This window comes from Oncorhynchus masou, chromosome 8, assembly GCF_036934945.1.
Source record: "Oncorhynchus masou masou isolate Uvic2021 chromosome 8, UVic_Omas_1.1, whole genome shotgun sequence".
NCBI classification, from domain to species: domain Eukaryota; kingdom Metazoa; phylum Chordata; class Actinopteri; order Salmoniformes; family Salmonidae; genus Oncorhynchus; species Oncorhynchus masou.
In genome coordinates this window covers 11026014-11050763 of record NC_088219.1, presented here as the reverse complement: position 1 = coordinate 11050763, position 24750 = coordinate 11026014, and the positions used below count along the sequence as shown (strand labels likewise).

The 24750-nt window shown below is 45.1% G+C and overlaps 1 protein-coding gene across 1 annotated transcript in view; it reads left to right on the top strand.

Moving 5' to 3' along the window:
• supt6h (SPT6 homolog, histone chaperone and transcription elongation factor) overlaps positions 1-18474 on the top strand; it is a 37236-nt gene extending 18762 nt beyond the window's left edge. The window contains exons 26-38 of the mRNA XM_064971438.1: positions 4040-4187; positions 5558-5700; positions 6345-6485; positions 6691-6886; positions 10402-10547; positions 11049-11141; positions 11270-11383; positions 12207-12331; positions 14041-14153; positions 15538-15615; positions 15772-15959; positions 17626-17855; positions 18150-18474. Of these exons, the coding sequence (XP_064827510.1) occupies positions 4040-4187; positions 5558-5700; positions 6345-6485; positions 6691-6886; positions 10402-10547; positions 11049-11141; positions 11270-11383; positions 12207-12331; positions 14041-14153; positions 15538-15615; positions 15772-15959; positions 17626-17855; positions 18150-18339 (1905 nt within the window). The 3' untranslated portion in view covers positions 18340-18474. The remainder of the gene's footprint in view (positions 1-4039; positions 4188-5557; positions 5701-6344; positions 6486-6690; positions 6887-10401; positions 10548-11048; positions 11142-11269; positions 11384-12206; positions 12332-14040; positions 14154-15537; positions 15616-15771; positions 15960-17625; positions 17856-18149) is intronic.
• Positions 18475-24750: the final 6276 nt, after the last annotated feature.

The window sequence follows — 24750 nt, the reverse complement described above, 5'->3', positions numbered from 1 at the left end:
AAACCTACAGGAGGGTTTCTCTCCGGGAACAGGGTTGGAGTTAAATCCTACAGGAGGGTTTCTCTCCAGGAACAGGGTTGGAGTTAAAACCTACAGGAGGATCTCTCCAGCAATAGGGTTGTAGGGTTATGGTAACCAGGGCATATCATTTTTACACACTAACCTGTGTTTTTCCAAATCAAATTTTATTTGTCACATACACATGGTTAGCAGATGTTAATGCGAGTGTAGCGAAATGCTTGTGCTTCTAGTTCCGACAATGTAGTAATAACCAACAAGTAATCTAACTAACAATTCCTAAACTACTGTCTTATACACAGTGTAAGGGGATAAAGAATATGTACATAAGGATATATGAATGAGTGATGGTACAGAGCAGCATAGGCAAGATACAGTAGATGGTATCGAGTACAGTATATACATATGAGATGAGTATGTAAACAAAGTGGCATAGTTAAAGTGGCTAGTGATACATGTATTACATAAGGATGCAGTCGATGATATAGAGTACAGTATATACGTATGCATATGAGATGAATAATGTAGGGTTATTAACATTATATAAGGTAGCATTGTTTAAAGTGGCTAGTGATATATTTACATCATTTCCCATCAATTCCCATTATTAAAGTGGCTGGAGTTGAGTCAGTGTCAGTGTGTTGGCAGCAGCCACTCAATGTTAGTGGTGGCTGTTTAACAGTCTGATGGCTTTGAGATAGAAGCTGTTTTTCTGTCTCTCGGTCCCAGCTTTGATGCACCTGTACTGACCTCGCCTTCTGGATGATAGCGGGGTGAACAGGCAGTGGCTCGGTTGGTTGATATCCTTGATGATCTTTATGGCCTTCCTGTAACATCGGGGGGTGTAGGTGTCCTGGAGGGCAGGTAGTTTGCCCCCGGTGATGCGTTGTGCAGACCTCACTACCCTCTGGAGAGCCTTACGGTTGAGGGCGGAGCAGTTGCCGTACCAGGCGTTGATACAGCCTGCCAGGATGCTCTCGATTATGCATCTGTAGAAGTTTGTGAGTGCTTTTGGTGACAAGCCGAATTTCTTCAGCCTCCTGAGTTTGAAGAGGCGCTGCTGCGCCTTCTTCACGATGCTGTCTGTGTGAGTGGACCAATTCAATTTGTCTATGATGTGTATGCCGAGGAACTTAAAACTTGCTACTCTCTCCACTACTGTTCCATCGATGTGGATAGGGGGGTGTTCCCTCTGCTGTTTCCTGAAGTCCACAATCATCTCCTTAGTTTTGTTGACGTTGAGTGTGAGGTTATTTTCCTGACACCACACTCCGAGGGCCCTCACCTCCTCCCTGTAGGCCGTCTCGTCGTTGTTGGTAATCAAGCCTACCACTGTTGTCGTCCGCAAACCTGATGATTGAGTTGGAGGCGTGCGTGGCCACGCAGTCGTGGGTGAACAGGGAGTACAGGAGAGGGCTCAGAACGCACCCTTGTGGGGCCCCAGTGTTGAGGATCAGCGGGGAGGAGATGTTGTTACCTACCCTCACCACCTGGGGGCGGCCCGTCAGGAAGTCCAGTACCCAGTTGCACAGGGCGGGGTCGAGACCCAGGGTCTCGAGCTTGATGACGAGCTTGGAGGGTACTATGGTGTTGAATGCCGAGCTGTAGTCGATGAACAGCATTCTCACATAGGTATTCCTCTCGTCCAGATGGGTTAGGGCAGTGTGCAGTGTGGTTGAGATTGCATCGTCTGTGGACCTATTTGGGCGGTAAGCAAATTGGAGTGGGTCTAGGGTGTCAGGTAGGGTGGAGGTGATATGGTCCTTGACTAGTCTCTCAAAGCACTTCATGATGACGGAAGTGAGTGCTACGGGGCGGTAGTCGTTTAGCTCAGTTACCTTAGCTTTCTTGGGAACAGGAACAATGGTGGCCCTCTTGAAGCATGTGGGAACAGCAGACTGGTATAGGGATTGATTGAATATGTCCGTAAACACACCAGCCAACTGGTCTGCGCATGCTTTGAGGGCGCGGCTGTGGATGCCGTCTAGGCCTGCAGCCTTGCGAGGGTTAACACGTTTAAATGTTTTACTCACCTCGGCTGCAGTGAAGGAGAGACCGCATGTTTTGGTTGCAGGCCGTGTCAGTGGCACTGTATTGTCCTCAAGGCGGGCAAAAAAGTTATTTAGTCTGCCTAGGAGCAAGACATCCTGGTCCGTGACTGAGCTGGATTTCATCTTGTAGTCCGTGATTGACTGTAGACCCTGCCACATGCCTCTTGTGTCTGAGCCGTTGACTTGAGATTGTACTTTGTCTCTGTACTGATGCTTAGCTTGTTTGATAGCCTTACGGAGGGAATAGCTGCACTGTTTGTATTCAGTCATGTTACCAGACACCTTGCCCTGATTAAAAGCAGTGGTTCGCGCTTTCAGTTTCACGCGAATGCTGCCATCAATCCACGGTTTCTGGTTAGGGAATGTTTTAATCGTTGCTATGGGAACGACATCTTCAACGCACGTTCTAATGAACTCGCACACTGAATCAGTGTATTCGTCAATGTTGTTATCTGACGCAATATGAAACATGTCCCAGTCCACGTGATGGAAGCAGTCTTGGAGTGTGGAGTCAGCTTGGTCGGACCAGCGTTGGACAGACCTCAGCGTGGGAGCTTCTTGTTTTAGTTTTTGTCTGTAGGCAGGTATCAGCAAAATGGAGTCGTGGTCAGCTTTTCCGAAAGGGGGGCGGGGCAGGGCCTTATATGCGTCGCGGAAGTTAGAGTAACAGTGATCCAAGGTTTTTCCACCCCTGGTTGCGCAATCGATATGCTGATAAAATTTAGGGAGTCTTGTTTTCAGATTAGCCTTGTTAAAATCCCCAGCAACAATGAATGCAGCCTCCGGATAAATGGTTTCCAGTTTGCAAAGAGTTAAATAAAGTTTGTTCAGAGCCATCGATGTGTCTGCTGTGATTATAATCGAAGAGAATTCTCTTGGTAGATAATGCGGTCTACATTTGATTGTGAGGAATTCTAAATCAGGTGAACAGAAGGATTTGAGTTCCTGTATGTTTCTTTCATCGCACCATGCCTCGTTAGACATAAGGCATACGCCCCCACCCCTCTTCTTACCAGAAAGGTGTTTGTTTCTGTCGGCGCGATGCGTGGAGAAACCCGTTGGCTGCACCGCTTCGGATAGCGTCTCTCCAGTGAGCCATGTTTCCGTGAAGCACAGAACGTTACAGTCTCTGATGTCCCTCTGGAATGCTACCCTTGCTCGGATTTCATCAACCTTGTTGTCAAGAGACTGGACATTGGCAAGAAGAATGCTAGGGAGTGGTGCACGGTGTGCCCGTCTCCGGAGTCTGACCAGAAGACCGCCTCGTTTCCGCGATCCATTCCGTTGTCCTGTTTGTAAGGCAGAACACAGGATCCGCGTCGCGAAAAACATATTCTTGGTCGTACTGATGGTGAGTTGACGCTGATCTTATATTTAGTAGTTCTTCTCGACTGTATGTAATGAAACCTAAGATGACCTGGGATACTAATGTAAGAAATAACACAAAAAAAAAAAAAAACTGCATAGTTTCCTAGGAACGCGAAGCGAGGCGGCCATCTCTGTCGGCGCCGGAAGTTGTCCTTCCTGTGGTTGTAGGGTTATGGTAACCAGGGCATATCATTTTTACACACTAGCCAGTGTTTTTCCTGTGGTTGTAGGGTTATGGTAACCAGGGCATATCATTTTTACACACTAGCCAGTGTTTTTCCTGTGGTTGTAGGGTTATGGTAACCAGGGCATATCATTTTTACACACTAGCCAGTGTTTTTCCTGTGGTTGTAGGGTTATGGTAACCAGGGCATATCATTTTTACACACTAGCCAGTGTTTTTCCTGTGGTTGTAGGGTTATGGTAACCAGGGCATATCATTTTTACACACTAGCCAGTGTTTTTCCTGTGGTTGTAGGGTTATGGTAACAAGGGCATATCATTTTTACACACTAGCCAGTGTTTTTCCTGTGGTTGTAGGGTTATGGTAACCAGGGCATATCATTTTTACACACTAACCTGTGTTTTTCCTGTGGTTGTAGGGTTATGGTAACAAGGGCATCACCCTGTATGATATCCGTGCTGAGTTGAGCTGCAGGTATAAGGACTTGAGAGTTCCCTACAGAGCTCCTAACACTGAGGAGGTGTTTAACCTGCTTACCAAGGAGACACCAGAGACCTTCTATATAGGTATACACACACCTCTACCTTCTATGTAGGTATACACACACCTCTACCTTCTATGTAGGTATACACACACCTCTACCTTCTATATAGGTATACACACACCTCTACCTTCTATGTAGGTATACACACCTCTACCTTCTATATAGGTATACACACACCTCTACCTTCTATGTAGGTATACACACACCTCTACCTTCTATGTAGGTATACACACCTCTACCTTCTATATAGGTATACACACACCTCTACCTTCTATGTAGGTATACACACCTCTACCTTCTATATAGGTATACACACCTCTACCTTCTATATAGGTATACACACCTCTACCTTCTATGTAGGTATACACACCTCTACCTTCTATATAGGTATACACACACCTCTACCTTCTATGTAGGTATACACACCTCTACCTTCTATATAGGTATACACACCTCTACCTTCTATATAGGTATACACACCTCTACCTTCTATATAGGTATACACACCTCTACCTTCTATATAGGTACACACACCTCTACCTTATATATAGGTACACACACCTCTACCTTCTATGTAGGTATACACACACCTCTACCTTCTATGTAGGTATACACACACCTCTACCTTCTATGTAGGTATACACACCTCTACCTTCTATGTAGGTATACACACCTCTACCTTCTATATAGGTATACACACCTCTACCTTCTATATAGGTATACACACCTCTACCTTCTATATAGGTATACACACCTCTACCTTCTATATAGGTATACACACACCTCTACCTTCTATATAGGTATACACACACCTCTACCTTCTATATAGGTACACACACCTCTACCTTCTATATAGGTACACACACCTCTACCTTCTATATAGGTACACACACCTCTACCTTCTATATAGGTACACACACCTCTACCTTCTATATAGGTACACACACCTCTACCTTCTATATAGGTACACACACCTCTACCTTCTATATAGGTACACACACCTCTACCTTCTATATAGGTACACACACCTCTACCTTCTATATAGGTACACACACCTCTACCTTCTATATAGGTACACACACCTCTACCTTCTATATAGGTATACACGCACCTCTACCTTCTATACAGGTACACACGCACCTCTAACTTCTATATAGGTATACACGCACCTCTAACTTCTATACAGGTATACACGCACCTCTACCTTCTATACAGGTATACACACACCTTTACCTTCTATACAGGTATACACGCACCTCTACCTTCTATATAGGTATACACACACCTCTACCTTCTATGTAGGTATAAAAGCCACCCTAATTCACTCACACTGCCTTCACACAAACGCTCAGATTCCGTCAGATTCTACAGTTGCCCCGTCTCTGTCTCCAGGTAAGCTGATCACCAGTGTTGTGACCGGTATAGCTCACCGGCGCCCCCAGGGGGAGAGTTATGACCAGGCCATTAGGAACGACGCTACAGGGCTGTGGCAGTGCCCCTTCTGTCAACAGGACAACTTCCCTGAACTCAGCGAGGTGAGAAGTCATGTTCCGCAGGACTCTGACGTCTCTCTGATGTGTTCTAATATCTCCACATGATGGATTATTTCTTTCTAAATGATTTGTTTGCTCTTGCTTTCTGCCTACCTTTACATTCTCCTCCAACATTCTCTTCCTCTCCTCTCTCTCTTCCTCTCCTCTCTCTCTTCCTCTCCTCTCTCTCTTCCTCTCCTCTCTCTCTTCCTCTCCTCTCTCTCTTCCTCTGTCTCTCTTCCTCTCTTTCTCTTCCTCTCTTTCTCTTCCTCTCTTCCTCTCTCTCTCTCCCTCTCTCTCTCTCCCATTCTCTCTTCCCCTCTCTCTCTTCCCTCTCTCTTCCCCTCTCTCTCTCCCTCTCTCTCTTCCCCTCTCTCTCTTCCCCTCTCTCTTCCCTCTCTCTTCCCCTCTCTCTTCCCCTCTCTCTCTCTCTCTTCCCCCTCTCTCTCTTCCCCTCTCTCTCTCTTCCCCCTCTCTCTCTCTCTCCCTCTCTCCTCTCTCTCTTCCTCTCTCTCTCTCTCTTCCCCTCTCTCTCTTCCCCCCTCTCCCTCCCTCTCTCTCTTCCTCTCCCTCTCTCTCCCTCTCTCTTCCTCTCTCTCTTCCTCTCCCTCTCTCTTCATCTCTTTCTCTCTCTCTCTCTCTGCTAGGTGTGGAACCATTTTGACAGTGGTTCGTGTCCTGGCCAGGCTATAGGTGTGAGGGCTCGGATGGACAACGGTGTCCAGGGCTTTATCCCCACCAAGTTTCTCAGTGACAAGGTGGTCAAACACCCTGAGGAGAGGGTGAAGGTGAGACACGCAGACCTGCCATACACACTGTCACACAAACCAACACACACACATACTACTCTGGTCCTTTCGAGCACACCCACCAAGGCTTTGATTCCCCATCTTCTAGCTCTCTCTCTCTTCAGGACTCGATCTGTTGGTGACTGAAGTTGGTTCAGCTGTTTCAGTGCCTGTGCAAGTGTTCACCTAACTCCTCCTCTCCCAGGTGGGTATGACGGTACACTGTCGCATCATGAAGATTGACATTGAGAAGTTCAACGTGGACCTGACATGTCGTACGTCTGACCTGATGGATAAAAACAACGAGTGGAAGCTCCCTAAAGACAGTTACTACGACTTCGACACGGAGACAGAGGACACCAAGACAGAGGAGGAACGCAAGAAGAAACAGCAGAGAACCAGTTAGTAAACAGCATTATAGAGAACTAGTTAGTAAACTGTATTATACAGAGAACTAGTTAGTAAACAGTATTATACAGAGAACCAGTTAGTAAACAGTATTATACAGAGAACTAGTTAGTAAACAGTATTATACAGAGAACCAGTTAGTAAACAGTATTATACAGAGAACTAGTTAGTAAACAGCCAGTAAACAGTATTATACAGAGAACTAGTTAGTAAACAGCCAGTAAACAGTATTATACAGAGAACTAGTTAGTAAACAGTATTATACAGAGAACCAGTTAGTAAACAGTATTATACAGAGAACCAGTTAGTAAACAGTATTATACAGAGAACTAGTTAGTAAACAGTATTATACAAAGAACCAGTTAGTAAACAGTATTATACAGAGAACTAGTTAGTAAGCAGTATTATACAGAGAACCAGTTAGTAAGCAGTATTATACAGAGAACCAGTTAGTAAACAGTATTATACAGTATTATACAGAGAACCAGTTAGTAAGCAGTATTATACAGAGAACCAGTTAGTAAGCAGTATTATACAGAGAACCAGTTAGTAAACAGTATTATACAGAGAACCAGTTAGTAAACAGTATTATACAGAGAACCAGTTAGTAAACAGTATTATACAGAGAACCAGTTAGTAAACAGTAAACATTATACAGAGAACCAGTTAGTAAACAGTATTATACAGAGAACCAGTTAGTAAACAGTATTATACAGAGAACTAGTTAGTAAACAGTATTATACAGAGAACCAGTTAGTAAACAGTATTATACAAAGAACTAGTTAGTAAACAGTATTATACAGAGAACCAGTTAGTAAGCAGTATTATACAGAGAACCAGTTAGTAAACAGCCAGTAAACCGTATTATATACAGAACCAGTTAGTAAGCAGTATTATACAGAGAACCAGTTAGTAAGCAGTATTATACAGAGAACCAGTTAGTAAACAGCCGGTAAACCGTATTATATAGAGAACCAGTTAGTATACAGCCAGTAAACAGTATTATACAGAGAACCAGTTCGTATACAGCCAGTAAACCGTATTATATAGAGAACCAGTTAGTAAACAGTATTATACAGTATTATACAGAGAACCAGTTAGTAAGCAGTATTATACAGAGAACCAGTTAGTAAGCAGTATTATACAGAGAACCAGTTAGTAAACAGTATTATACAGAGAACCAGTTAGTAAACAGTATTATACAGAGAACCAGTTAGTAAACAGTATTATACAGAGAACCAGTTAGTAAACAGTATTATACAGAGAACCAGTTAGTAAACAGTATTATACAGAGAACTAGTTAGTAAACAGTATTATACAAAGAACTAGTTAGTAAACAGTATTATACAGAGAACCAGTTAGTAAACAGTATTATACAAATAACTAGTTAGTAAACAGTATTATACAGAGAACCAGTTAGTAAGCAGTATTATACAGAGAACCAGTTAGTAAACAGCCAGTAAACCGTATTATATACAGAACCAGTTAGTAAGCAGTATTATACAGAGAACCAGTTAGTAAGCAGTATTATACAGAGAACCAGTTAGTAAACAGCCGGTAAACCGTATTATATAGAGAACCAGTTAGTATACAGCCAGTAAACAGTATTATACAGAGAACCAGTTCGTATACAGCCAGTAAACCGTATTATATAGAGAACCAGTTAGTAAACAGCCCTTTAAACAGTATTATATAGAGAACTAGTTAGTAAACAGCATTATAGAGAACTAGTTAGTAAACTGTATTATACAGAGAACTAGTTAGTAAACAGCCAGTAAACAGTATTATACAGAGAACTAGTTAGTAAACAGTATTATACAGAGAACCAGTTAGTAAGCAGTATTATACAGAGAACTAGTTAGTAAGCAGTATTATACAGAGAACCAGTTAGTAAACAGTATTATACAGAGAACCAGTTAGTAAACAGTATTATACAGAGAACCAGTTAGTAAACAGCCAGTAAACCGTATTATATAGAGAACCAGTTAGTAAACAGCCCTTTAAACAGTATTATATAGAGAACCAGTTAGTAAACAGTATTATACAGAGAACCAGTTAGTAAACAGTATTATACAGAGAACCAGTTAGTAAACAGTATTATACAGAGAACCAGTTAGTAAGCAGTATTATACAGAGAACCAGTTAGTAAACAGCCAGTAAGCAGTATTATACAGAGAACCAGTTAGTAAGCAGTATTATACAGAGAACCAGTTAGTAAGCAGTATTATACAGAGAACCAGTTAGTAAACAGCCAGTAAACAGTATTATACAGAGAACCAGTTAGTAAACAGTATTATACAGAGAACCAGTTAGTAAACAGCCAGTAAACAGTATTATACAGAGAACCAGTTAGTAAACAGTATTATACAGAGAACCAGTTAGTAAACAGCCAGTAAACAGTATTATATAATGAACCAGTTAGTAAACAGCCAGTAAACAGTATTATATAGAGAACCAGTTAGTAAACAGCCAGTAAACAGTATTATATAGAGAACCAGTTAGTAAACACTATTATACAGAGAACCAGTTAGTAAACACTATTATACAGAGAACCAGTTAGTAAGCAGTATTATACAGAGAACCAGTTAGTAAGCAGTATTATACAGAGAACCAGTTAGTAAGCAGTATTATACAGAGAACCAGTTAGTAAACAGCCAGTAAACAGTATTATATAGAGAACCAGTTAGTAAACAGTATTATACAGAGAACCAGTTAGTAAACAGTATTATACAGAGAACCAGTTAGTAAGCAGTATTAAACAGAGAACCAGTTAGTAAACAGCCAGTAAACAGTATTATATAGAGAACCAGTTAGTAAACAGCCAGTAAACAGTATTATATAGAGAACCAGTTAGTAAACACTATTATACAGAGAACCAGTTAGTAAACACTATTATACAGAGAACCAGTTAGTAAACAGTATTATACAGAGAACCAGTTAGTAAGCAGTATTATACAGAGAACCAGTTAGTAAACAGCCAGTAAACAGTATTATATAGAGAACCAGTTAGTAAACAGCCAGTAAACAGTATTATATAGAGAACCAGTTAGTAAACACTATTATACAGAGAACCAGTTAGTAAACACTATTATACAGAGAACCAGTTAGTAAACAGTATTATACAGAGAACCAGTTAGTAAGCAGTATTATACAGAGAACCAGTTAGTAAACAGCCAGTAAACAGTATTATATAGAGAACCAGTTAGTAAACAGCCAGTAAACAGTATTATATAGAGAACCAGTTAGTAAACACTATTATACAGAGAACCAGTTAGTAAACACTATTATACAGAGAACCAGTTAGTAAACAGTATTATACAGAGAACCAGTTAGTAAACAGTATTGTACAGAGAACCAGTTAGTAAACAGTATTATACAGAGAACCAGTTAGTACACTGGGTCAGGGTCAGGGTCAAGACTTCAATGTTCTTAAAGTTATTCCCCTTTCCCATCCTCCCTCTTTTTCCTCCCTCCATTCACCCTCTTGTCCCCTCTCTTCTCTCTCCAGCCTATATAAAACGTGTGATTGCACACCCATCCTTCCACAACATTAACTTCAAGCAGGCTGAGAAGATGATGGAGTCCATGGACCAGGGAGATGTTGTTATCAGGCCCAGCAGCAAGGGAGAGAACCACCTTACTGTCACCTGGAAGGTATGGAGGGGGTGATAGGTCAGGGAGACGTTGTCATGTGGAAGGGACATCTGGAGAGGGGGGGGGGGGTGTCTGGAGAGGGGAGAGGACGTCTGGAGAGGGGAGGGGATGTAGATGGGTGCCAAACCCCCCCCCCACAGTAAAATAGTGCCCTGATAGGCTACTGTATAAAACACAGGTCAACCCTCCATCTCGAGAGCTACTGGCTGTGCAGGCTTTTGATCTAACCCTGCTCAAACACCAGTCAGCTTATCAAGGTCCTGTTGGAACAGCGGATTTTCTTTACAATGTTGTGTGTCCGAGCAGGGCTGCACCAAAAGCCTGCATGCCCAGTAGCTCTCCTGGAATCTCCTGGAGGGAGGTTGGCCTACCAGCAACATTTCAATTACAACCAAATACTGTTCGTCTTTATAAAATAATTCCCTCATTCAATGAACCGTTAATGTCGCGGTGTGTTGACTGAATTTGTCGTTAGATGCTAATTAGATGTGTTATGTGTAGGTAGCTGACGGCATCTACCAGCATGTTGATGTGAGAGAGGAGGGCAAGGAGAACGCCTTTAGCCTGGGACACACACTCTGGATCAACACTGAGGTGAGGACCGTGTGTGAGAGATGGGTTGTCCACATGCCTGTTCCACAACTCAAACTAATCTCTCTCCCGCTCCTCCTCTCTCTCTCTGTCTTTCTCTCTGTCCCTCGTCTCTCCATTTCTCTCTCTAGGAGTTTGAGGATCTTGATGAGATCACAGCTCGTTATATTCAGCCAATGGCAGCGTTCGCTCGTGACCTGCTGGGACACAAGTACTTCCAGGACTGTAACGGAGGGGACAGGAAGGTATGGGGGGGTGGGGGAATAATGGAGGGGACATGAAGGTGGGGGGTGGGGGAATAATGGAGGGGACATGAAGGTGGGGGGGTGGGGGAATAATGGAGGGGACAGGAAGGTGGGGGTGGGGAATAATGGAGGGGACATGAAGGTATGGGGAGGGGGGAAGATGGGGGGGAATAATGGAGTGGACAGGAAGGTGGGGGAATAATGGAGGGGACAGGAAGGTATGGGGTGTGGGGGAATAATGGAGGGGACAGGAAGGGGGGGTGGAGGGGACAGGAAGATGGGGGGGAATAATGGAGGGGACAGGAGGGTGGGGGGCGGTGGGGGAATAATGGAGGGGACAGGAGGGTGTGGGGGAATAATGGAGGGGACAGGAAAGTACAGGGGGAGAATAATGGAGGGGACAGGAAAGTATGGGGGGGGAGAATAATGGAGGGGACAGGAAAGTACAGGGGGAGAATAATGGAGGGGAAGGGAAAGTACAGGGGGAGAATAATGGAGGGGACAGGAAAGTACAGGGGGAGAATAATGGAGGGGACAGGAAAGTGGAGGGGGAGAATAATGGAGGGGAAGGAAAGTACAGGGGGAGAATAATGGAGGGGACAGGAAAGTATGGGGGGATGTTGTCTTAACCACAGAATGTGACACTATTACAGAACTGTTTATTTTGATTCACTTACAAAGAAAATAACCTCCTTCCTGTTTAGAAAACATGTTTGATCTCTCCAGTGACCATAGTTTGTCTCTATTTTCTTTATTTATAGAGCTACATATCTCCTTTCTATTCATCCCCTCATCACCCTGTCTCTCCCCGTCTGTCTGGTAGAAAATGGAGGAGTTGTTGATCAGGTCTAAGAAGGAGAAGCCTACGTTCATACCCTACTTTGTCTCAGCCTGTAAAGACCTGCCAGGGAAGTTCATACTGGGATACCAGCCTCGTGGCAAACCACGGTGAGTTACCATGACTACAGCTAAATAACCCCTAACCACGGTGAGTTACCATGACTACAGCAAACTAACCCCTAACCATGGTGAGTTACTATGACTACAGCTAACTAACCCCTAACCACGGTGAGTTACCATGACTACAGCAGACTAACCCCTAACCACGGTGAGTTACCATGACTACAGCAAACTAACCCCTAACCATGGTGAGTTACCATGACTACAGCAAACTAACCCCTAACCTGGTAGAACATGGCAAACTAACCCCTAACCACGGTTAGTTACCATGACTACAGCGGTGAGTTACCATGACTCAGCCTGTAAAACCCCTAACCATGGTGAGTTACCATGACTACAGCAAACTAACCCCTAACCATGGTGAGTTACTATGACTACAGCTAAATAACCCCTAACCACGGTGAGTTACCATGACTACAGCAAACTAACCCCGGTGAGTTACCATGACTACAGCAAACTAACCCCTAACCATGGTGAGTTACTATGACTACAGCTAACTAACCCCTAACCACGGTGAGTTACCATGACTACAGCTAAATAACCCCTAACCACGGTGAGTTACCATGACTACAGCAAACTAACCCCGGTGAGTTACCATGACTACAGCTAACTAACCCCTAACCATGGTGAGTTACCATGACTACAGCTAACTAACCCCTAACTGAGTTACCATGACTAACCTAACCCCTAACCATGGTGAGTTACTATGACTACAGCTAACTAACCCCTAACCACGGTGAGTTACCATGACTACAGCAGTTACCATAACCCCTAACCATGGTGAGTTACCATGACTACAGCAGACTAACCCCGGTGAGTTACCATGACTACAGCTAACTAACCCCTAACCATGGTGAGTTACCATGACTACAGCAAACTAACCCCTAACCATGGTGAGTTACCATGACTACAGCAGAACTAACCCCGGTGAGTTACCATGATTACAGCAAACTAACCACGGTGAGTTACCATGACTACAGCTAACTAACCCCTAACCATGGTGAGTTACCATGACTACAGCTAACTAACCCCTAACCTTGGTGAGTGGTTGACAACCATAGAAATAGAATGAATAGAAGGGGTGTCTCCAAGTAAATGATGCCACAATGGGTGAACTGGCAGACATTTTGAGTGTACCCATAGGAGCGAAGCAGGAAGTAAAAGCAGGACATGTACCCATCAATCTGCTTTGATTTACAAAAAAATATATTCCATTGCATGAGCCTCATCAGTTAACGTAATTTAAATGAATATTCTACATTACCATGGAAATGACTGCTTCACAATACCATGCAGCCATTGCGAGTGTACCCACGAGTTTACCAGTCTAATTGCCAGGGTTGGAGGTTCCGTTCATTCTATTTCTATTGTGTGGACCTTGTCCCTGACCTCATCTCTTCCATAGAAATACTAGGGTCTCTCCACACAGCCTTAAATCAAAATAAATGTTACTTGTCCACGTGCTTTGTAAACAACGGGTGTAGACTAACAGTGTCTTTCCCAACAATTCAGAGCAAAATAGACAAATAATAACACCAATGAATAAATACACAATGAGTAACAATAACATCTATACAAATCCTAGAAGGATTGTTCAGCATTATTGTGTTGACAATGGAATTAGGGTGTGTGATTATGACAGAGCTCAGAGTAGTAGAGTTATGGTTTGGTTTTGAAGATGTCCTCTGTGTCTGCAGTGTTGAGTATGTGACCATCTCTCCTGACGGCTTCCGGTACCGCTCCCAGATGTTCCCCACCGTTAACGGACTGTTCCGCTGGTTCAAAGACCACTTCCAGGAACCGGTACCAGGTACATACTGCCTGCCCATTGGCTAGAACATCTGTCAATCTCTCTAGACCTGTGTGCCACTGCTGTAGTTGTGCTATGTTGATTAGATTGGTTGTAAAGGTGTTTTTTTTTTTATCTCCTAGTGGTCATCAACCCTTTCTGAATCAACATCACTTTTGCAGTCAAAAAGCAAACCGAGATCGACCGCTCATATGATAACTTAAAACATGTGACATGAACAGTTTTGTAGGAATGATGTTTGAGTGATAAGCGTAGTTCGTTATCATAGAATATTGGCTATATGCCTGGCCTGACAATATTGGTCTTCTCAGACTATATTACATATCAAAACTCGAGCTTTGATAACTAAATAGATCAGTTGGTGCAGCATTTGCGAGGCACTGCCATGTAAATAATGATTTTTTTATTTTACTTGACTGATGGTACCTGTATCTGATGGTCGTGGTGCTTTCAAGACAACTGAGAACTCGGAAAACAAAACAAAGGTCAAATCATGACATCGGTGATCTTCAGGTTGAAAAATCAGAGGTCCAGATAGTTGGATGGCCGTCTCCCCCCCCCCCCAGAGTTCCGAGTTGTTTTGAACACAGCATTAGTCTCCGCGGAGGGAGGGAGAGAGCAGCAGAGGGTCTGCCTCTCACGGTCCCTGCTCTCTCCTTCCTTTCCTCTGGTTAGACTGACCAGAAAGGGGAACACAGTTCACCTGGTGGTCGAGGCTTGAATCGCACCGCATCTGCATTAGTCAGGCACAAATTCATGTTGTTCCAATGACCAGAGATATTAAAATATCCATGACGAGCTTCTAATAATCTTAAAAGCGCCGGACCATCGATACGCTTGGCTCATTCACTGCAGCAGTGGAAGTACTGAGAAGCTGTTTTATGTTTTGTAATAGTGTTGATTAAAAACTTAAACGTGAACTCGCTCCTAAAAAGAGCAGCTCTTTGCTGTATTCTTTGACAGTCTCTCTGTGGTCATGGTTTTACAAGTTATTACATCTAAGTTGGGCTTGTATCAAACTTTGCTATGGCCTGGGGTCGTGGAAGCTCCTTAGGCACTGTGATTTGATATATCAGATTGGCCGCCCAAGTAGGCGCACTCGATTTAGCCACAGATCTCCCAGTCCCCCAGTTTAACTTTTCCGACAACTGAAATGGTTCAAAATGGGGAACACTTTGCTTACCTGGTGCGCAGGGCTTCTCAAATCAAGCGCACCTCTCGCCAACAGCGCAACATGAATTTAAAAGGAGAGCAAGCCTTTATCACAACCTTTAACGTTGGATTTTCTACAGAAATGTTTGGTGATCGACTAGGAATGCCTCGACCGGTTGGTGACAACTGTCCTATCCTGTGGTTACAATGTCTGTTTCGTTGTCTCCCTCAGGCATCACCCCCAGCAGTAGCAGTCGAACACGGACACCTGCCTCTGTCAACGCTACACCAGCAAACATCAACATCGCAGGTCAGTCTCTCTCACACACACTCATCCCCATCGAAATGTATCAATCCTAAAGTTGATAAGCATTTTATCCGGTCAAATATCCACTTTAGTAATTCTGGTGGATGTCTGATGCTACTTTAGGGTTAAACCTTTCTTCTCTCTCTCCGTCTCTTTCAGACCTGACGCGAGCGGTCAGCGCTCTCCCACGCAACATGACCTCTCAGATGTTCAGTGCCATCGCCGCGGTGACGGGGCAGGGGCAGGGCCAGAACGCTAACACTACGCCTGCCCAGTGGAACTCCAGCCAATACGGTTACACCGGGGGCAGCAGTGGGGGCGGGGGAGGCAGCTCCTCAGCCTATCACGTGAGTGGATTTTTAGCATTGCCTTACCGATGGTCCAATGGTTTTGTATTGGGGTCAGATGAAGGAAACCTCATCCACTGCCAGTGTGTAGCAACCACCTCGGTGATACTAAGGAAGCTTGTTGTGGCAGAAAGATCCATCGTTGGTCTTTGTCACATTGGAGAGATGTAAAGTAAATAATGAAGTGTAGAATGTTCTTTCTCTGCTGCTGTTGGCCACTGTGTAAATAGTGCTTTGTTTTAACCACTTCTCTTCCTCCTTCCCACTCTCTCTCTCCCTCCGTCCCTCTCTCTCTCCCTCCGTCCCTCTCTCTGTCCCTCTCTCTCTCCCTCCGTCCCTCTCTCTCTCTCCCTCCGTCCCTCTCTCTCTCTCCCTCCGTCCCTCTCTCTCTCTCCCTCCGTCCCTCTCTCTCTCTCCCTCCGTCCCTCTCTCTCTCTCCCTCCGTCCCTCTCTCTCTCTCCCTCCGTCCCTCTCTCTCTCTCCCTCCGTCCCTCTCTCTCTCTCCCTCCGTCCCTCTCTCTCTCTCCCTCTGTCCCCTCTCTCTCTCCCTCCGTCCCTCTCTCTCCCTCCGTCCCTCTCTCTCTCCCTCCGTCCCTCTCTCTCTCTCCCTCCGTCCCTCTCTCCTCTCCCTCCGTCCCTCTCTCTCTCCCTCCGTCCCTCTCTCTCTCTCCCTCCTCCCCTCTCCCTCCTCTCTCTCTCTCCCTCTGTCCCTCTCTCTCTCTCTCCCTCTGTCCCCCTCTCTCTCTCTCCCTCTCTCTCTCTCCCTCCGTCCCTCTCTCTCTCTCTCTCTCTCCGTCTCTCTCTCTCTCTCCCTCCGTCCCTCTCTCTCTCTCTCTCCCTCTGTCCCTCTCTCTCTCTCTCTCTCCCTCTGTCCCTCTCTCTCTCTCTCCTCTCTCCCTCTGTCCCTCTCTCTCTCTCTCTCCCTCTGTCCCTCTCTCTCTCTCTCTCCCTCCGTCCCTCTCTCTCTCTCTCTCCCTCCGTCCTCTCGCTCTCTCTCTCTCCCTCCGTCCCTCTCTCTCTCTCTCTCCCTCCGTCCCTCTCTCTCTCTCTCTCCCTCCGTCCCTCTCGCTCTCTCTTTCTCTCCCTCCGTCCCTCTCTCTCTCTCCCTCCGTCCCTCTCTCTCTCTCTCTCCCTCTCTCTCTCTCTCTCTCTCTCCCCCTCCGTCCCTCCCTCTCTCTCTCTCTCTCTCTCTCTCTCTCTCTCCCTCCGTCTCTCTCTCTCCCTCCGTCTCTCTCTCTCTCTCTCTCTCTCCCTCTGTCCCTCTCTCTCTCTCTCTCCCTCTGTCCCTCTCTCTCTCTCTCCCTCCGTCCCTCTCTCTCTCTCTCTCCCTCCGTCCCTCTCTCTCTCTCCCTCCGTCCCTCTCTCTCTCTTTCTCTCCCTCCGTCCTCTCTCTCTCTCCCTCCTCTCTCTCTCTCTCTCTCTCCCTCCGTCCCTCCCTCTCTCTCTCTCTCTCTCTCTCTCCCCCCCTCCGTCTCTCTCCCCCTCCGTCTCTCTCTCTCTCTCTCTCCCCCTCCGTCTCTCTCTCTCTCCCTCTCTCTCTCTCGCTCCCTCCGTCTCTCTCTCTCTCCCTCTCTCTCTCGCTCCCTCCGTCCCTCTCTCGCTCCCTCTCTCGCTCCCTCTCTCTCTCTCTCTCTCTCTCCCTCTCTCCCTCTCTCTCTCTCTCCAGGTGTTTGCGACGCCCCAACAGCCAATGGCGACACCCATGATGACCCCCAGCTACTCATACACCACCCCCAGCCAGCAGACCATGGGTACCCCGCAGTACCCCTCCACCCCCCAGTCCTCCCACTCCCATGGACACACACAGAGCAACCAGGGCCACAGCAGCCACCAGGGACCTTCGTCCAACACTCCCTCGTCCTCCTCCAGAGGACGCACTCCGCAGCAGCAGCCTAAGTAAGTTGAGACGGAGAGAGACAGACCGATTTGTGTGTTTCAGTTGAATGTGGAATGAGTCAGTTGATGGAAAATGTTTTTTTTTAGTAGTTAGGAGTATTTAGAATGTCAGAATAATTCTTGAAGAAATGCCTATGTATCCTGGGCAACGGGTCGATCTGGAATGAAAAAGTTCTGAATGTTTATAGGGAATTAGTTTAAATACTTGATTGCAGACTTTCAGAGGTGGTTTTTGACTACAACATCCTAACTGGCCTGTACGTAACCCCCCGGCCCTACTGTCTCCCCCTGCAGGTCGAGCGGCAGCACGGCGGTGGACTGGGGCAAGGTAGCGGAGCAGTGGCTCCAGGAGAAGGAGGCGGAGAGGAAGAAGCAGAAGACCCCCAGGATGACCCCGCGACCTTCTCCCAGCCCCATGATCCAGAGCACGCCTATGTCAATCGCTGGAGATGCCACGCCCCTTCTGGACGAGATGGACCGATAGGAGAGGCCGGGGGGCGACTATACCCCCCTCCTCCCCAAATATACCCCCGCTTACTCTCATCAACTCATCCTTCCATCCATCCGCCTACTTGCATGCCCCCTCAGACCAGTCACATACCATTCAGATCGCCCTCTCCTCCCAGCCTACTAAACTAACCCTGCTCCCCCTCTTCTCCCTCTCCTCCCAGCCTACTAAACTAACCCTGCTCCCCCTCTTCTCCCTCTCCTCCCAGCCTACTAAACTAACCCTGCTCCCCCTCTTCTCCCTCTCCTCCCAGCCTACTAAACTAACCCTGCTCCCCCTCTTCTCCCTCTCCTCCCAGCCTACTAAACTAACCCTGCTCCCCCTCTTCCCCCTCTCCTCCCAGCCTACTAAACTAACCCTGCTCCCCCTCTACTCCCTCTCCTCCCAGCCTACTAAACTAACCCTGCTCCCCCTCTTCCCCCTCTCCTCCCAGCCTACTAAACTAACCCTGCTCCCCCTCTTCCCCCTCTCCTCCCAGCCTACTAAACTAACCCTGCTCCCCCTCTTCCCCCTCTCCTCCCAGCCTACTAAACTAACCCTGCTCCCCCTCTTCCCCCTCTCCTCCCAGCCTACTAAACTAACCCTGCTCCACCTTTCCTCCCAGCCTACTAAACTAACCCTGCTCCACCTCTCCTCCCAGCCTACTAAACTAACCCTGCTCCCCCTCTTCTCCCTATCCTCCCAGCCTACTAAACTAACCCTGCTCCACCTTTCCTCCCAGCCTACTAAACTAACCCTGCTCCACCTCTCCTCCCAGCCTACTAAACTAACCCTGCTCCCCCTCTCCTCCCAGCCTACTAAACTAACCCTGCTCCACCTCTCCTCCCAGCCTACTAAACTAACCCTGCTCCCCCTCTTCTCCCTATCCTCCCAGCCTACTAAACTAACCCTGCTCCACCTTTCCTCCCAGCCTACTAAACTAACCCTGCTCCACCTCTCCTCCCAGCCTACTAAACTAACCCTGCTCCCCCTCTCCTCCCAGCCTACTAAACTAACCCTGCTCCACCTCTCCTCCCAGCCTACTAAACTAACCCTGCTCCACCTCTCCTCCCAGCCTACTAAACTAACCCTGCTCCCCCTCTACTCCCAGCCTACTAAACTAACCCTGCTCCACCTCTCCTCCCAGCCTACTAAACTAACCCTGCTCCACCTCTCCTCCCAGCCTACTAAACTAACCCTGCTCCACCTCTCCTCCCTATCCTCTCAGCCTACTAAACTAACCCTGCTCCACCTCTCCTCCCAGCCTACTAAACTAACCCTGCTAAACCTCTCCTCCCTATCCTCTCAGCCTACTAAACTAACCCTGCTCCACCTCTCCTCCCTATCCTCTCAGCCTACTAAACTAACCCTGCTCCACCTCTCCTCCCAGCCTACTAAACTAACCCTGCTAAACCTCTCCTCCCAGCCTACTAAACTAACCCTGCTCCACCTCTCCTCCCAGCCTACTAAACTAACCCTGCTCCACCTCTCCTCCCAGCCTACTAAACTAACCCTGCTAAACCTCTCCTCCCAGCCTACTAAACTAACCCTGCTCCACCTCTCCTCCCAGCCTACTAAACTAACCCTGCTCCCCCTCTCCTCCCAGCCTACTAAACTAACCCTGCTCCCCCTCTCCTCCCAGCCTACTAAACTAACCCTGCTCCACCTCTCCTCCCAGCCTACTAAACTAACCCTGCTCCCCCTCTCCTCCCAGCCTACTAAACTAACCCTGCTCCACCTCTCCTCCCAGCCTACTAAACTAACCCTGCTCCCCCTCTCCTCCCAGCCTACTAAACTAACCCTGCTCCACCTCTCCTCCCAGCCTACTAAACTAACCCTGCTCTTCTTGTGTCCCATTGGATTCTGTTCCTAGCTACTGTGTATCTAGCCATGTTTCTCTCCCGGCACTTCTTCCGTCTATCCTTCTCTCTTTCCTCACTGTATTTTTGCCGGCCACATAGTCCAGTATTTTATTTAGTAAGGATATTAACTCTGTATGTCAGGCAGGCAGAAATGTCGATACAGACCACCAAACACTTGAAACAAACCGCTGACATAGATGTAATAGGACATGGACCTAATGGAGAAATGATTGTTTGGTTGTCATGACAACCGTTGTCCTTTTCTTTTAATAACATGGGGTATGCTGTATTTTCTTTTTCCTGTTTGATTTTTTAAAAAATCTATAAAAAGATTAGGAGATGCTGCCGAAAGCATCTGATTGGTTCGCGGGTTGTCTCATGCCGTGGTAGGCTGGTAATGTAATGTCCCTTTGGCTGCATAGACCCGCCCCTTACCCTCCTGGTGATTGGCGGGTTGTGGCGAGAGGCAGCCTAACGAGCGTTTTTCCGAGCCAATCAGGAAGCTTGTCTGCGTTTTTGTATTGATGCATCAAAATGAATAAAGACACTGTTTTCAGTATGAACCCTAACCCTGCACTCCTCACATGGTCTGTCAAACCTACACTACTGGTCTAAAGTTTTAGAACACCTACTCATTCAAGGGTTTTTCTTTATTTTTTACTATTTTCTATATTGTAGAATACTTGCGAAGACCTCAACTATGAAGTAACACATATGGAATCATGTAGTAACCAACAAAGTGTTAAAACAAATCAAAATATATTTTGAGATTCTTCAAATAGCCACCCTTTGCCTTAATGGCAGCTTTGCACATGCTTGGCATTGTCTCAACCAGCTTCATGAGGTAGTCACCTGAAATGCATTTTAATTAAGAGGTGTGCCTTGTTAAAAGTTCATTTGTAGAATTTATTTTCTTCATAATGTGTTTGAGCCAATCAGTTGTGTTCTGACAAGGTAGGGGTGGTATAGAGAAGATAGCCCTATTTGGTAAAAGACAAAGTCCATATTATGGCAAGAACAGCTTAAATAAGTAAAGAGAAACGACAGTCCATCATTACTTTAAGACATGAAGGTCAGTCAATCCAGGGGTCAGAAATCCAGAGGTCAGAAAATGTCAAGAACATTGAAAGTTTCTTAACCTCTCTGGGATATGTGGGAGTCTAGCATCCCACTTGGCCAAAAGCCAGTGAAAATACAGAGCGCCAAATTCAAATAAATTACTATAAAAATCAAAATTTCATGAAATCACACATGTAAGATACCAAATTAAAGCTACACTTGTTGTAAATCCAGCCAACATGTCAGATTTCAAAAATACTTTTCAGCGAAAGCAAACAATGCTATTATCTGTGGATAGCACCTCCGTAAACAAAGTGAGAAAGGCATATTTCAACCCTGCAGGCGCGAGACAAAACGCAGAAATAAAAATATAATTCATGCCTTCCCTTTGACGAGCTTCTTTTGTTGGCGCTCCAATATGTCCCATAAACATCACAAATTGTCCTTTTGTTCGATTAATTCCGTCTATCTATCTATCTATATATATATCTATATCTCAATCAATTTATTTGGCGTGTTTGATCCAGAAAAACACCGGTTCCAACTTGCGCAATGTGACTACAAAATATCTCAAACGTTACCTGTAAACTTTGTCAAAACATTTCAAGCTACTTTTGTAATACGACTTTAGGTATTTTTTTACATAAATAATCAATAAAATTGAAGACGGGATGACCTGTGTTCAATACAGGAGGAAAACAAACTGTAGCTAGCTTTCTGGTCACGCACCTCTAACAGTACACTACAAGTGACCCTCGTTCTGAACAGGGCTACTTCTTCATTACACAAAGGAAAAACCTCAACCAATTTCAAAAGACTGTTGACATCCAGTGGAAGCGGTAGGAACTGCAAGGAAATCTGGATTCCCAATGACAACTCATTGAAAAGAGAGTGACCTAAAAAAAAAAAATCTGAATGTATGGTCCTCGGGGTTTCGCCTGCTAAATAAGTTCTGTTATACTCTACTAATAATATGCATATCTTCTGGGGAGTAGCAGGCAGTTGAATTTGGGCGTGCATTTCATCCGGACGTGAAAATACTGGCCCCTGTCACCAAGAAGTTAAAGTGCAGTCTCAAAAACCATCGAGCTATGATGCAACTGGATCTCATGAGGACCGCCACAGGAAAGGAAGACCCAGAGTTACCTCTGCTGCAGAGAATAAGTTCATTTGAGTTGTGTATGGGCTATTTTACCAAGAAGGATAGTGATGGAGTGCTGCATCAGATTACCTGGCCTCCACAATCACCCAACCTCAATCAAATTGAGATGGTTTGTGATGAGTTGGACCGCAGAGTGAACAAAAATCAGCCATCAAGTGCTCAGCATATGTGGGAACTCCTTTAAGACTGTTGGAAAAGCATTCCAGGTGAAGCTGGTTGAGAGAATGCCAATAGTTTTCAAAGCTGTTAGCCAACCTTTGCCTTGATATTTGAAGAATCTCAAATATAACATATTTTCATTTGTTTAATACTTTTTACATGATTCCATATGTGTTACTTCATAGTTCTGATTTTTTCACTGTTCTACAATGTAGAAAATAATAAATTAAGAAAAACCCTTTGAATGTGTAGGCATTCTAAAACTTTTGACCAGTAGTGTGTACACACACCTCTGACAGTACACACACATGCTTATGAGTCTCTGGTATTGAGAGAAATCTTTGCTATTGAATATGAAGAGCGCTCTCCTTAAACTCCATCTTAATATGTGTGAATGATTGAAACCTCAACAACACAGACTGGTGAGATTTAATATTGTCTTATGTCAAAAACCTACTGGTTTATTAGTGTTGCCGTCAGTGTACAAACAAAGATAAACTTGAGGTTTTAGACAGACGGACGGGGTATGGATATAACATGGTCTACTCTACTGTCATATCTCTTTGGAAGACCAGAGAGTGAGCTGCTAGACTTTGTTTCTGTGTTCTAACCACGGAATAAAAGATTTAGTACTACCGGTAACCTTCTTAACTGATACCATGACGACGTCCCAGGTGAACTGAACTAGATTGTAAGAGATGGCAGTATGTTAGGGAGGAACTAGGTTTAAGCCTTGAGCTTTGCTTTGCTGTGACAACTTTTTTCCATGTGAAGTTATTTTTGGTGTTGTAAAGCATCCGCTGGTAGTTTGAAGCATAGGAAGATTTGTTGTGAATTTACTTACGTGGAACTAGATATTTTAACGGTTGTGTCTGTGAACTTAGCATTTCTTTAAATCCTTTTGTCCTTGACTTTCAATCATCATGTGTGCATTTACGTCACTCACATTTACATGTGGTCTGTTTTAAATGTGTCCCTCTATTCCTAACTCCTGCCCCCTTAAAGTCCACAGATGTCCAAAGAGAGGATATCTGTGATCACTATGGAGATGGTTCCACCTAGCCCCTCAAGATGAGATGTGGAGCTCTAATTTGCCGTGTTGCGTTCATCTATCCAGACCTGTGCAGATCTGTGAACTCTTAACGGGCTATTACTAGGTCCTAAAGGAAGGGGAGGAGGCTACTGACTAAAATGTGAACACATTAGACCTTTTGTCCGATCCACAGATCATTATCATAATAAGGATTGATATCAGTGGTGAAAGACCATGTGTATTAGTGCTTCCAAGACAACAAAAAAAGCGAGGTCAAATTATGACGTCTGTGATCTTCAGGTCGGAAAGTCTGAGCTCTAGAAAGATTGCCGGAGTTTCTGACTTGGAATTCTCAGTTAAATTATCTTTTCAAAGCGATTTTTCCCAGATGGAGCTCGTTTTTTTCTTCTTCAGGATTTCCAGTTGTCTTAAACGCACTGATGTCAGAGGCACTGAAGTCGGAAGTCTTGAGATTTCCGAGTTCCCCAGGTTTTTTTATTTATTTTTTACACAGCATATATCTCTAAGTGACACTGCCTAGTGTCACTCAAACACATCACAGTGTTGTTTTCTGGGAAATATGTTTTTGCAATTGTGACTATTTGCTCTATTGGTATACAGTCAAATGGGTTGCTGATATACAGTTTTGGTCTTTATGTTCTTGAGGGTTCCTAAGGGTTCTAGGGTTACTCCTGGGCTAAAAACCATGTTCAATGTATTGTCTCATTTAAACATGCTCAGGCTGATTATTGCAAATAAGGATGAATCAACCTGACTCAACCTGCCTGGTAAGCGATGTTTTAGTTCAGGGAGGTATAGGTTTTATTTAGGGCTTGGAAACTAATTGGTTGACTTGTGGGTTTGTATTTTCTATTGTCAATATGAGATGTTGGACCTTCAGTAAGCCTGTGGTAGCTGTCAGTGGGAGAAGATGACTTGGGGATAGATGAAGGGAGAGGTTTAGCCTCTGTTATTACACTGCTGATGCCCTTTTCTACCGGTGATCCCTTTAATAAAAGTGTTTCTGTTATTTACGCCCCAGTCCCCATATTGTGTTATTGAAGTCTGTGTGACTCTGTTCCATTTATTCCATACAAAGAGCCCATCCTCCTATCTATATATATATATACGTA